The sequence below is a fragment of the Rhinatrema bivittatum genome, chromosome 4, assembly GCF_901001135.1.
Source record: "Rhinatrema bivittatum chromosome 4, aRhiBiv1.1, whole genome shotgun sequence".
NCBI classification, from domain to species: Eukaryota; Metazoa; Chordata; class Amphibia; order Gymnophiona; family Rhinatrematidae; genus Rhinatrema; species Rhinatrema bivittatum.
Window position 1 is genome coordinate 33,820,826 of NC_042618.1, and position 13,945 is coordinate 33,834,770.

Here is a 13,945-nt window from a genome sequence, read left to right on the forward strand (position 1 = left end):
TAATGATCCTGGGGTTTTTTTTCTATATGCACTTTAGAAGAAAGTTTCAGAGCGTGCTTGAAGATTACTGAAGGTTAACGCAAGTCTTATGTCCTTGTCTCAATTTAAAATCCTTAATCTGAAAGTTCTCTGGAGCTTGTGCTTTGAAAATACACCAAAGAATAAAACCAAGAATATCTTACCAGAGTATGCCAGCAAGTAGCAGATGCCTTGCCCCCCCCAAAAAAAAGCCTTCAATGTTATAAACATCTAAAAATGCCAAAGAAATACCTGAATAGTAAAGTTTTCCAATATTTGGAGGAAAGATGTGAACTATTTCAGTTACATCTCAATTCACATAGGATTTTTTTGTTTTTACCTCTTCTAGGCTAATAGAGAAATTTTAGTTTTGCCTTAATAAGCAACTGTGGTAAAAGATTTGCCATAACATGAAAAAAAGATATTGTACCCTGTCAAAGTGACTTTGCATATTGGGGGGAAGTACACTGCGGATCATGCATATTGTAATGATACCAGTAGGGTGCTGCTTGATGCAGTCTTAAAATCCCATGGAAAGGAAGATGAGTCACTTTCTCCAAGAAGTGCAGGATCTCTTGAGCTATCATTTTACAAGCATTGGAGTCAGTTATTTTCAATCTCCAAACTTGTCAAGTATCTTTCTGCTCGAAACATTCTAAGACCCAAATTTAAGTGACTTGAGCCTTTAGGGGCCAGTAATAAAAAAAAAATCTTTGAAAGGGCTAACTTGCTCGGCTAAGGTTAGCCAGATAAGTTATCCGGGATATTGAGAGGAACCTCTGACAGCAGGATTGCCATACAAACAGACAGCGATTCTGGGGCCAGAAAGCCCTTTGCAAAGATATGAAGCGGGTGGAAGGGTAAGGCTTGATGTGGGGGAGAGGAAGGGAGGCATCGCTGTCAGATTTTCCTAACCAGGGGGGAGGGGGGGGGGCGGGCTGTCGGCACAGACCAGCAAACCAACTCCTGATTTTTGTATTTTTATTGACTACCTGGAGAAGTTTGAGGCAAGTGAGGGGCTTGGCTCAGCACGGGGGGTTATGTGATTGAAGTCACTAGGCCCGTGTGGAAATTATTTTTTTGTTCTTTTTTACACAGCATGGCTGCTAAACCAGCTATATTCTTTTGAATGTAGTCAGTTAAGTCTAAAGTTATCCGGCTAAATGCCTTTGAATATGGACCTCTCAGGTTTTGTTCCATTTCTATCATTTGGGATGAATTGCTCATGTGAACCATGTTGCAGGAGTATGGCCTGAAGGTTCAGATGGGACTGACATCAATGCCATATGCAGGTCACTTGAGAGAAAACTTCTTTCAACTGGAGATGATTTTGGAAAAGTGCATCTCTTCTCTTATCCATGCTCGCAATTTAGGGTAAGTAGTGGTTATTTATTATTTTTTTTCTGATTGTTTTATGCCATTGAAATGCACTTGCAATGCAATGGAATGTACTGCATAAAGAAGTGAGGAGCTAGGGATGCAGAGGCTGGGAAAACGTTATGGAAACCTTTGCTGCTTTTCTACAACATAAATTGTTTTCTTTTTCTTTTAGGCTCCTAGCCATGTGTATGGTGGGCATAGCAGTCATGTAACCAATGTTGACTTTCTGTGTGAAGACAGCCATCTCATCTCAACGGGTGGGAAAGATATGAGTATTATGCAGTGGCGAGTTGTTTAGGGAGGGATGTCACTGTGAGTGCATAGCATCGCCAGAGGATTCTGACCGGCAGCACATGTAAGACCGGCAGCACATGTAAAGCATATATCCTGAAACCTAACTTCATCACTTTGTGGGTTCTGTGTTTGGAAGCTCTTCTGAAGCTCAGGAAAATGAAACCCTCCATTGGTTACTAAGCATAGAGATTCGCCAACTGCCATGACTTGCGTTCTGAAGAAAACTGTGACTTTGGGGGTTTCTTGTACAATGTAAAAGAAAAAAAAAAAGTACGGAGAATAGAAAATCACGGCTTGAAGATTTACAATATAGTGATGCCAACAGAAAATATGGTAAATATATGGTATGGTATTATATATGTCCTATAAAAATGACAAATTGTCACAATACTGCCTTTCAAAATATTTGTATAGTATGTACTTAATTATCATCAGTGCTTGTATATATGTTTGTCTGTTGCAGTATGTAGCACAGCACTTAGGTACCGATTGTTATGAAGGATGATTAACTTTCAAATGTTAATATGAACTGTAAAATATGTTTGTTCAGTACATCTCTACTTCTGAAGGTTTTTCAAAGACTCAGTTCATTGCACAGGATATGAATATTTTGCTGCTCCTTAAACTACTAGGTACAGTTTATCCTCTTTGGACATTTATCTGGCTCTGATATATAGGCCTAAATGTCTTTTTCAGGCTTTTTACATATATATCTATAATTCCATATAGAGTAACTGACTCCGTCCCTTTTATATTCCAGTAATTAGCTAATCTGTCAGTTATTCAGCATGATTCTATATTGAATTGTACCTTTATCCCATGGGAGAAATTTTAAAGTTTTGGGAAGGCTAACTTTACTTTTGTGGGTATAAGCATTGTATATTTATCAGACCAAGTAGATTACATTAAAGATATTTCCTAGATATATCCCAGGCAAGCTACAGAAGGGAGGGGTTGGTTTTTTTTTTTTTAAAACAGATATGAAATGATACTGTATATTAACATGTACCTTTCTGCTTCCTGTCTCTTGTGCATGGATGGTTTTGTAAATAAATATTGGAGGTGGCATAAAAAGGTGAAGGAGGCCTTATCAAGACCAGCTGAGCGGCAGTGCTGTGCACTGTGGTGTGGGAGACGTGGGTTTGAGTTCTGGACCCAGCTTCTAACGCCGTGGGGGCTGAGGAAGCTTGCAGGCAGCATTGTAGTTCCTTGGGGCATGGGGAGGGGGAGCCATTGCTGTGCAGCATCACTTAGTGACCAGACCCAGGGTGCTTGCCCCCTTGTGGGTTCTGGAGGATGCTATGCTCTTTGGCCCTTGGGTGAGGATTGTTACCACAGTGGTTAGCCTGGCTGGCAGGGGGAAGAAACAGGCCTGTGGCAACTATAGCTCTAGTATAGACCAGTTCCAATTAGATTGGAACCCCAGAGGAGCAGGAGGAATCTTTTGGGCCAACAAAAGAGAGCTCCCGGAAGGCCTCATAAAAAAAAATATATAAAAAAAATAAATAGAGATTGAAATGTATTGTTTACATTAGAGAAGGTATATAGAGATTTAAAAAATAGAATGATAAACACACTAAAATGGCTATTGAAATTTTGTAACCGAGACTGAATGTTTAATTCTCTGAACTCTACCTTGCTGGTTGCTTAGAGCAACTAACTAGTTAAATGAAAAGGCAGGGGGGGGGAAAGAAATTTAGAATATTTTGTTTTGTATTGCATTACTGACCTGCTATGTGGAAAGTGCAGGCCACCAATAAAAAATCATGAAGGAAATGAATTGATTGCATGGGTTGTGTTTGACATTAGTACTGTATTTACATGAGCTCTCTCTGTGTCAGATATACTGCTTGCAAATCATTTTACTTACTGATAACCTACTTTAAATCTCCAAAAATAGTAAAAAAAAAAAAAAAAAAGTTACATATGGCGCCAGCATAAAATACAGTGTTAATCAGAGCTGGTTACGTTTTAACGCAGTTCAGCTCAACAGGAACATCTAAGAGCCCTCTTAGAAATATCTTCATGTAAAATACATAGAGCATGGTCAACTGAATTTAAGATATATTGCTTATAGCAAACCAAAACCAGTACAGTGAGCAACCGAATTAACAAAAGGTTTAGAGATACTCTTTACAAGGAGGGACCTCCTGAACTAGGAATAAAAGACAGCTGAGGATCAGTTCATAGTATTCTGTTACATCATTTGTTAATCAGTGTGTATGATGTATTTGGACCTGAGGGAGAAGTACTGATCCAGGGTCTTAAGCTGATTACCATCATTGGGGGGTCAGGAAGGGATTTCTTTTGCTGCTGCCGAATTGGTGCCAGGTGCACATTCACTTTCTCCTGCATTATTGTGTTTTCAGCCAAACAAATTATGGATATAACTATATGTGGCAAGTTCTATGGGTTTTTTAAATGCTTTGATTGCAGATCACACAAATAACTGTGCATTACGTTCTCAGGACAATTTCCAGTTAAAACTATTGAGGAGTGAGGGAAGATGGTGTCCTAAGATTACTGAGCTCCTGAAATAATTTTAGGTGGAAAATTCCATAAGCTCTGTTTTTAACATGCTCTGAGCTCTACAGGAAGAATGGCAAAATATTTTACATACTTTTACATACAAAGCATTAAGCATCTGGTTTATAAATGGGATTAGGATCAGGCTGCTTTTCTTTTGTGCTATTCACATTTCCGCTTCTTCAAATGCATGCTTCAAGTAAGAGAGTTAGATCGTAACAATAAATCTAAATTCATGTGCTGGTGGATTTCACATTTGTGATTATTTTTAACTGTCCTCCTTTAGGCTTTTCAGATAGTCCTTGTTGGAGCTATGAGTACAGTATCAGGCGAAATTCATATGAGGGCATGCTGATTCCATTTAGTTTTACTAGTATGGACCCTTCACTACTGATTTACAGCTCTGCCTTTCTCAGCATGAGCCTCATTCTGGAATCAAGATTAAGCAAAAAAACAAGTCTTCGGACTCAGACTGGAGCTGGAATTGCTGATCTGATCATGTATTTGGCTAGCTTTCACCATCTCTGCTCTGACTGAGATGTGATTTCACCTGTAGTCCTGCCTGGTTTACCCCCCATTGTCTATAGTGGTAACAGTGCCGTCAGCCCTTTGCTTACTGGTTCCTTCCAGAGGGTGGCTGGGAACACAACTAGCATCAGTCCCTTAAGACACCCAGTTTGCCTGTACAAGGCAGGAGAAACAAAACATACAGATGGGCTTGCATGAACTTACTCTCTTTCGTAGTGTAAGTCAGGGCAATTGACCACCCTCTTGTGGGTTTCTTGCATCCCTGCCTAAGTGTTTAACTGCATAAACTGACTGGAGCAGTATCTCTACTGCAGCTTACAAAAATCAGGGTGAAGTGACATCCTGCAACTTTTATCAGGTGAGTAACTAGAGACAAGCCCAACTGCCTACGCAGGATGTAGAAACATGGAAACAAGAGAAAATATTGGCAGAAAAAGACCATTACTATGCTGCCACATTTCTCAATCAGCTTGTGATTCTTTTCCCCTCTCTCCTTCTGCCATTTTTTTTTTTAAGTTAGTGACGTGAGCTGTAAAGGTCCATTTATCAGAACTGTAGGTAACGCCCCCATGCTCAATTATCTTTCAGGGGCAACCCTTGGGTGAGCTCCATTGGCCCTTAGATGTTTGGTACTTGGTAACTCCACCTGGGGAAGATGATGATTGTGGGTGGGATTTCTATCCCTTCACCCCAGGAAACACTGAAATGCAGTAGGGGCTATAACACAGCTAGCAGTATTTACAAGTATGTATATGCTTTGGCTACATAACTACATATTTCTACAAGATATCGCACAGTGGATTTAGGTATTTGGGGTATTAGTCTCCTTGAGGTATCACCATACAGAAGAGAGAGAACCCATTGCGGTCCCTTTGGTCCATTGCCATTATCTTTCCCTTTTCTCCTTCCCACTGTACTCCAAATCACACTCATGTGTATAAATGCAACTTGGTTGATGGGTACTGCTAGTTGTAAGGGATGGGGATCCATCGCTTCCAGACTGCTGCTATCATCTCTTCTGCTCTGCTGTTGGGCCAGCGTCCGTCCTGGAGGAACCAAAGCTGCTGCTTTTCTCTCCTCTACTGCTGGGTTTGCATCCTCCTGGGGACCAAATTTCACTGAGTCCATGTCCTTGGAGTCCAAACACTGCCTTGTAATCTGACGTTTGGTCTGTGCCCCTTTGGGGAACCAAACTCTACTTCTGATCCACATTGGGTCTGTGCCTTGCTGGGGGATCAAATTCCACCTCCCAATCCACTGTTGAGTCTTCACCCTCCCGAGGGTTCTGTTGCTGGGTTTGTATCCTGGGGGACCAAGAGCTAACTCCTGAGCCATTGCTAGATTTGTATGCTTGTGGGGGACCAAATGCCAACTCCTGATCTGCTACTGAGTTCACATCTTCCTGGAGGACCAGCCACCACCACCTAGTCATCTGTTGGGTCTTTCTCATGAGTCAAAGTTCCATTCAGGGGCAGACCTATAATGATCTGGGCCCCTGAGCAAAAAGGGTTATTGACCCCTAACCACCCATCCGAGGGTAGAGAAGAGTTCTGCGGGTCCTTGGGCACTACCCTATTGTGTGAATAGTCATTCTGCCCTTGATTCCACCCTTGTACTCCCAAAGTCCTGTAACCATCTCCTTGTGAAGGGTTTCCATTGCCAAGGATTATAGCTCAGCTGGACTCATGGCCTGCTTATTGATTATCACTCTCCTGGATTACAGTTCAACTAAGTCCACGGCTCACTAACCAGATTTTACCCAACTAGGAGGTACCCCTCCCTTCTCAGCCAGAAAACCAAGCGAAAGTGTGCAAGCTCTCAGATGTTGTCTAGCCTTTCTGCTCTAAAAAAAAAAACCAAAAAAAAACCAGATGCCCAAAGTTTTAGACCACCACCTCTTGTCAGTTGGGGTGAGAATCCATCTGCTTGATAAAATTGTCTTTTGTTACTTTCCTAACCCAAATTCCTCTAGTAGTCAAAGTTCACCATTCTTACATAATAAACAACTTCGCTTCATTGTTTCAAATTTCTTATTCAAAAAGGTGGGTAATAAATCCAATTAAATAAATAAAGCTTAAGACTCACTTTATGGAATAGAACTACACACTCCTGTGCATGCAGAAAATGCCACTTCAGAATTACTTACTTATAAAAATTTCTAGACTACTTTCCTGACCCACAAGCTACCTAAAGCGGTGAACAGCAATAAAAATTACAAATCCACCATATCTCTGACATATCAAAAGCAACAAACATGCAACACACAAAATAAAGCCAATCAAAACAATTATTGTGTCATTCTGTTAAAGATTTTTTTTTTATAGCGGGTTGGGGGCAGGGTTGCCTCCCTGTGAAGGTGGTGAAGATAAGAACATTATCCCAGGACAAGCAGGATGATAGTCCTCACATATGGGTGACATCATCAGATGGAGCCCTGGTACAGAAACCTTCTGTCAAGAGTTTCTAGAAACTTTTGGCTGGCACCGTGGGCCTACTGAACATGCCCAGTATGCCATGATATTCTCAGCCACAGGGGTCTCCCTTCAGTCTTTTTTTCCGCCATGCCGTAGCAAAGCAGTTAGGAGCTCTGGAAAGAGAATTTCCTCACATTTTCTCACAGAAGAAAACTTTTTCTTTTCACATTTTCAGTCACAAATTTCTCATAAGTGGGTCTCCCTTCGACATAGTCTCGGTGAGTACATTTTTCAGATAGTTTTTTGATCGATTCCGATCATCCCACTGTCGATTCCCGCCAGTCATCAACCGTTATTAGGCCATAACTTTATCATGGCATCGGGTTTTAAAAAATGTCCAGATTGCAACCGGTCTATGTCCATAACAGCAGACCCACATTATGTATGTGTTCTCTGCCTGGGATCAGGCCACGACGTCTGGGCTTGCTCAACCTGTGCCCAGATGACACCGAAGGGCAGGTGTGCCCATTTGGATAAGATGGAAGAATTATTCAAAAAGATGTCATCGTCGACATCATCCCCAAGAATAACTCCTCCCTTGGTAACCAAACATCGAGGTGAAACATGGGCCGATGACCGTCCGGCACCCGCACCGTCGATATCATCGATAGCATCGTCTTCAACATCGAAGAGTCATCGGGAGAAAAAGCGGCATTGCCATCGATCCATCGACCCAGCGGATGGTAAACCATCGATGTCAGGATCAAAATCCATCGAGCCGATGCCCAAGAAAGTCCGTGTACTAGAGCCAACTCCACTGGCCGTACACGAAGAACCGCTGCGCTCTCCACCGGGCTCGGTGTCAGAGGAAGTGCCACCACGAATCATCGTGGAAGTGCCAATAGTGCCAGCGATGCCTTCCCCAGTGGCAGTGGATACTGCCCTGATTTCAAGGGAAGAAGTGACTACTTTAGTCCAACAGGCCGTCATTGAGGCTCTGAAGAACCTACAGCCTCCGATAGTGCCATCGGTGCAGGCAGCCTTTGCTGAATAGACTCGATGCCTTAATAGAAGCCTTTCCTCCAACACCCGCACAGACTCCATCGATGCCGATACTCCCACCGATGACTCCAGCCATTCCAGCTCTCAGATCATTGGAGGATGACTGCGCAGACTCCGATTCTGCCCCAGGACCATCAGGGCTCCATAGACATCGAGTCCCGAAAACGCCCTCGATGCCGTTCAAGGACACATCGATGCCAATCCATCCAGGTCCATCGGGGGATACAAGGCTATCTTTTTCTATCGAGGCCCATCAATTCCCCATCGATGCCCTCACTTCTAACGATGCCACAACACATCCCAACAAAGGCTGTGTTTAAATCGAAGCATCATGTCCAGCCAGAAGACATTGACTCCCCTTATCATCCTCAATATACACCTTGGAAGGAGGTTGACACGGACACTGAATCAGAGGCACTGCAATCAGAGCCCTCTCCACCAGAGGAGAGAGAGAAATCCCCTCCAGAAGATTTGTCATTTACAAATTTTATCAAAGAAATGGCAGATACAATTCCAATTGAATAAGACACAGAGGAGGATACTAGACACAAGGCTTTAGAAGTACTGCAGTTTGTGGATGCGCCTAAGGAAATCATGGCTATCCCAATCCATCAAGTCCTCTTGGAATTGCAGCAACGAATGTGGGAACATCCCTGCTCAGTCCCTGCAGTGAATCAGAGAACAGATGCCACTTATCTAGTGCAACATGCTCCAGGATACCAGAAGCCCCAACTACCACCATTCGGTAGTGGTAGAATCCGCTCAAAAGAAGGCTCGGAAGCAAAAACCTCATTCCTCTGTCCCACCAGGAAAGGAGCAACGATTCTTGGACACCTTAGGGAAGAAGGACTATCAAGAGTTCATGCTGGTAGCACGTATTGCAGCATACTAGCTGTACATGACACAGTATCAACGGAACTTATGGAAACAAGTACAAGGTATTGTGGACAACCTCCCACAACAGCATCAACTACCTTTAGCTACATTAGTTGACAAGGGATTAGGATCTGGCAAACATGAGGTGAGAGCAGCCTATGATGTCTTTGAAACATCAACTTGTCTGTCTGCCTCTGCAATAAATGCGAGAAGATGGGCCTGGCTTAAGGCTTCTGACCTTAGGCAGGAAGTTCAAGAACAGCTTGCAGATCTCCCTTGTGTTGGAGACAATCTTTTTGGAGAAAAGATCCAAGCTACTGTATCTCAGCTGAAAGACCATCATGAGACTCTCCATCAGCTATCAAAATTGCCAGCAGATCAGACATCTTCCCTAAGACGTCCATCATGCAGAGACTCGAGGAGACCCTTCTACAGACCAAGAAGGTATTACCCTCCTGCCTCTTCAGCACATCCATACCGTCCTTCACAGAGAGGACGTCCACATCAGCCAAAGCAACAAAAGACCTAGCCACCACCCCAAACTGGACCAGTGGCGGGTTTTTGAACCAAGCCAAGAAAACAGCAGCCTCTTTCTCAACCCTATGCCCTCCCTACCAGTCGGAGGTCGACTTCATTACTTCCAACACCAATGGAGTCTCATCACAAAAGACCAATGGGTATTAGCCATACTACATCGAGGATATCGCCTAAAATTCAATACGATACCCCCGTATTCTCCTCCCATGCCACTTTGGTCAAACATTCTCATCGCATCTCAACTTCAAGTGGAACTCTCTACTTTGCTGACTGCCAGGGCCATCGAACCAGTTCCCCGGTCTCAACAAGGCAAGGGGTTCTACTCCCGCTATTTCTTCATTCCAAAGAAAACAGGCGGCCTTCGCCCTATCTTAGACCTCCGAAATCTCAACAAATTTCTACACAAAGAAAACTTTTGGACGGTATCTCTGGGAACCATCCTTCCATTACTTCAAAAGGGAGATTGGCTCTGTTCTCTGGATCTTCAAGACGCTTATGCGCACATACCAGTTTCCACACAACATCGCAAATATCTACGATTTGTACTGGGAAAGAATCTTTACCAGTACAGAGTCCTGCCATTCGGACTGGCCTCTGCTCCTCGAGTGTTTACAAAATGCCTAGCAGTAGTAGCTGCACATTTAAGAAAAAAACAGCATTCATGTTTTTCCATACCTAGACGATTGGCTAATCAGAAGTCCATCCAGGCAGGGAGCTCTCTCTGCCTTGAAAACCACAATAACACTATTGCACCTTCTGGGATTTCTCATCAATTATCCAAAATCCCACGTCGAGCCTTCTCAACTCCTCACATTCATCGGAGCAGACCTCGACACCACAGTGGCGAAAGCTTCCCTTCCAAGCGACCGTGCAGACAATTTGGCACGACTGGCAAACATTATGATTCATCACCAGTTCGCTTCCGCCCATCAAATTCTAGTACTACTAGGACACATGGCCTCGACAGTACATGTCACTCCTATGGCAAAGTTAGCCATGAGAAGAACTCAATGGACTTTGAAATCTCAATGGCTACAAGCTTTCCAACTACTGTCGTACACAATTCAAATCACCGACCAGTTACGTCTGTCGCTCTACTGGTGGACAAATCAAACAGCGTTGAAAGCTAGTCTCCCATTCCAACAGGCAAATCCACAAGTCATCCTAACTACAGATGCCTCCAACCTGGGATGGGGAGCTCACTTCAACAACCTTCAAACTCAAGGGACGTGGACTACGCTCGAAAAGCAGTATCAAATAAATTTCTTGGAACTTCGAGCGATGAGATATGCCCTTTATGCCTTCAGACTGCCTCTCAAACAAGACTGTGCTGTTACAAACAGACAACACAGTGGCAATGTGGTATATAAACAAACAGGGAGGCACAGGCTCTTATCTGCTCTGCCAGGAAGCAGCACAGATTTGGGCTTGGGCTCTAGAGCATTCCAATCATCTCCGAGCAACTTATCTGGCGGGCATCAAGAACATCCTAGCGGATGATCTCAGTCGACATTTCAATCCCCACAAATGGTCACTGGACCCATGTGTAGCGAGCAAAATCTTTAAACGCTGGGGTCGCCCAATCATAGACCTCTTTGCAACCACACTGAACCACAAGGTGGAAAGGTTCTGCTCTCTCCACGGACATCGACAAACAGTCCCCAGGGACGCATTTACTCGCCCCTGAAACATAGGTCTTCTATATGCGTATCCTCCAATTCCACTCATAGCGAAAACTCTCATGAAGCTACAACAGGACAGAGGGACAATGATCCTCATAGCCCCATACTGGCCTCGACAAGTATGGTTTCCCATACTCTCCGACCTCTCGATCTCACAACCAATCCGCCTGGGCACAGAGCCCACTCTCATAATTTATTTTATTTATTTATTTAAAACCTTTTATATACCGGCATTAGTGTGAACATCACATCGGTTTACATCATAACAAAAGCTTGGAAAGTACATTTAACAGGGAATAACATGGTAATGGCCGGGTGAACACAGAGAAATGCATAGAAATATAGAGCAACTGGTAACTGGTTTTGAACATAAGTAATTATAGGTTCATAGCGTTCTTAACATAGTGAACTATTGGTACATATCATGCTAGATAACATCACATTTGTCTATATATATATATATATCAGAATCCGGGCAAGTTGCGTCATCCCAACCTGATAACTCTCGCCCTAACAGCTTGAATGTTGAAAGCTTAATTCTGCAACCGCTTAATCTTTCAACACAAGTCTCTCAAATTCTAGTAGCTTCACGAAAGCCTTCCACATGTAAATCCTACCACTTTAAGTGGACTAGATTAACAAAATGGTGCACACAAAAGGGTATAGAACCTTTCTCCTGCCCCACTTTTTCTTTACTAGATTACCTATACCACCTGTCAGATTCTGCTCTCCAGACATCCTCTGTAAGGGTACACCTAAGCGCCATAGCGGCATACTACAAGGGAATAGGGGATGCACCAATAACAGCACAACCCCTAGTAAGTAGGTTCATGAGAAGCTTACTTCACCTCAAACCTCCCATTCGACCACCGGTCACTGAATGGGACCTGAATTTAGTACTGACAAGGCTCATGCGCTCACCGTTCGAGGCTCTACACTCTTGTGAAGAAACTTTCCTTACATGGAAAGTGCTTTTCTTAGTAGCCATTACATCGGCTAGAAGGGTCAGTGAGTTGCAAGCTCTCGTCACACACTCACCCTACACAAGGTTCCTGCATGACAGAGTAGTCCTTTGCACTTACCCCAAATTCTTACCAAAAGTGGTAACAGACTTTCATATAAATCAGTCAATAGTCTTGCCTACTTTCTTCCCAAGACCTCACTCTTACCAGGGAGAGAGAATCTTACACACCTTGGACTGAAAAAGTGCACTAGCTTTTTACCTGAACCGCACGGCGGTCCATAGGAAATCCACCCAACTCTTTGTTTCTTTTGACAAAAATAAACCAGGAGTAGCGGTAGGAAAACAGATTCTCTCCAACTGGCTAGCAGATTGTATTGAATTCTGTTATAAAAAAGCAAACATTCCTCTCCAGGGGCGAGTAAAAGCACATTCAGTAAGGGCTATGTCCACATCAGTAGCACACTATCGTTCAGTGCCCATTCTGGACATATGTAAAGCTGCCAAAAGCAACCGAGCTGCGGCCAGCATTCAGTCAAACTGTAGACACCCAAAACAAATGCTGGAATACAGTGATACAGTCCCAAATTTTAAATGAGTGTATAAATCCAAATTTCTTTTATTCAAAAGGGTGGCAACTCCATTGTATATATTGAACACAAACTTTCAAACACACGGGGTCCCCCGTGTGTTTGAAAGTTTGTGTTCAATATATACAATGGAGTTGCCACCCTTTTGAATAAAAGAAATTTGGATTTATACACTCATTTAAAATTTGGGACTGTATCACTGTATTCCAGCATTTGTTTTGGGTGTCATATGTAAAGCTGCAACATGGAGTTCCCTTCACACCTTTGCAGCTCATTATTGTCTGGACAAAGAAGGACGACAAGATTCAACCTCTGGACAATCTGTCTTAAAGAACTTATTTCCAGTATAACTCCAATTCCTTCTACATCCATCCTGCTGTGATTTTCAGACTGCCTCATTTTTTTCAGCAGTGCACCAGTTGTTGTGCTTGTTGCATAAGTTGTATGCTGTTGGTATAATATAAGAATGACTCAGCCTGTAGCTTGCTAATCACCCATATGTGAGGACTATCATCCTGCTTGTCCTGGGATAAAGCAAAATTGCTTACCTTGTAATAGGTGTTATCCCAGGACAGCAGGATGTAGTTCTCACAGAACCCATCCACCTCCCCGCGGAGTTGGGTCCGATAAGTTTTGTTTTATTTTTTTAACTCACGCATTTTGCTACAAACGAGACTGAAGGGAGACCCCTGTGGCTGAGAATATCATGGATGCTGGGCATGCTCAGTAGGCCCACAGTGCCAGCCAAAAGTTTCTAGAAACTCTTGACAGAAGTTTTCCGTACCAGGGCTCCATCTGATGATGTCACCCATATGTGAGGACTACATCCTGCTGTCCTGGGATAACACCTATTACAAGGTAAGCAATTTTGCTGTATCTGAATTCAAGAAAACATGGGATAAACACAGAGGATCTCTGTGGGAGAGGTATGGATTGTAATGCTGAATTGTTTGGTGTTATTGTTTGTACGGTTTTGGGTGGACCCTTGGACACTATGGCTGCTGACCACGCCCATGGGGGGAAGTCCCGTGAGGGGCCACAGGTCAGGCTCAGCTTTAGGACACAGCACAGATCTTT

The 13,945-nt window shown here is 43.3% G+C and overlaps 1 protein-coding gene and 1 long non-coding RNA gene across 2 annotated transcripts in view; one reads left to right on the forward strand and one right to left on the reverse strand.

The window, feature by feature from the left end:
• The window catches only part of EML1 (EMAP like 1), a 265,065-nt gene extending 261,597 nt beyond the window's left edge, over positions 1-3,468 (forward strand). Inside the window, 2 exon segments of the mRNA XM_029597926.1 lie at positions 1,262-1,392; positions 1,571-3,468. Of these exon segments, the coding sequence (XP_029453786.1) occupies positions 1,262-1,392; positions 1,571-1,696 (257 nt within the window). The 3' untranslated portion in view covers positions 1,697-3,468.
• The window catches only part of LOC115089714, a 40,960-nt gene that overhangs the window by 6,313 nt on the left and 20,702 nt on the right, over positions 1-13,945 (reverse strand). The gene's annotated exons all lie outside the window — the stretch shown is intronic.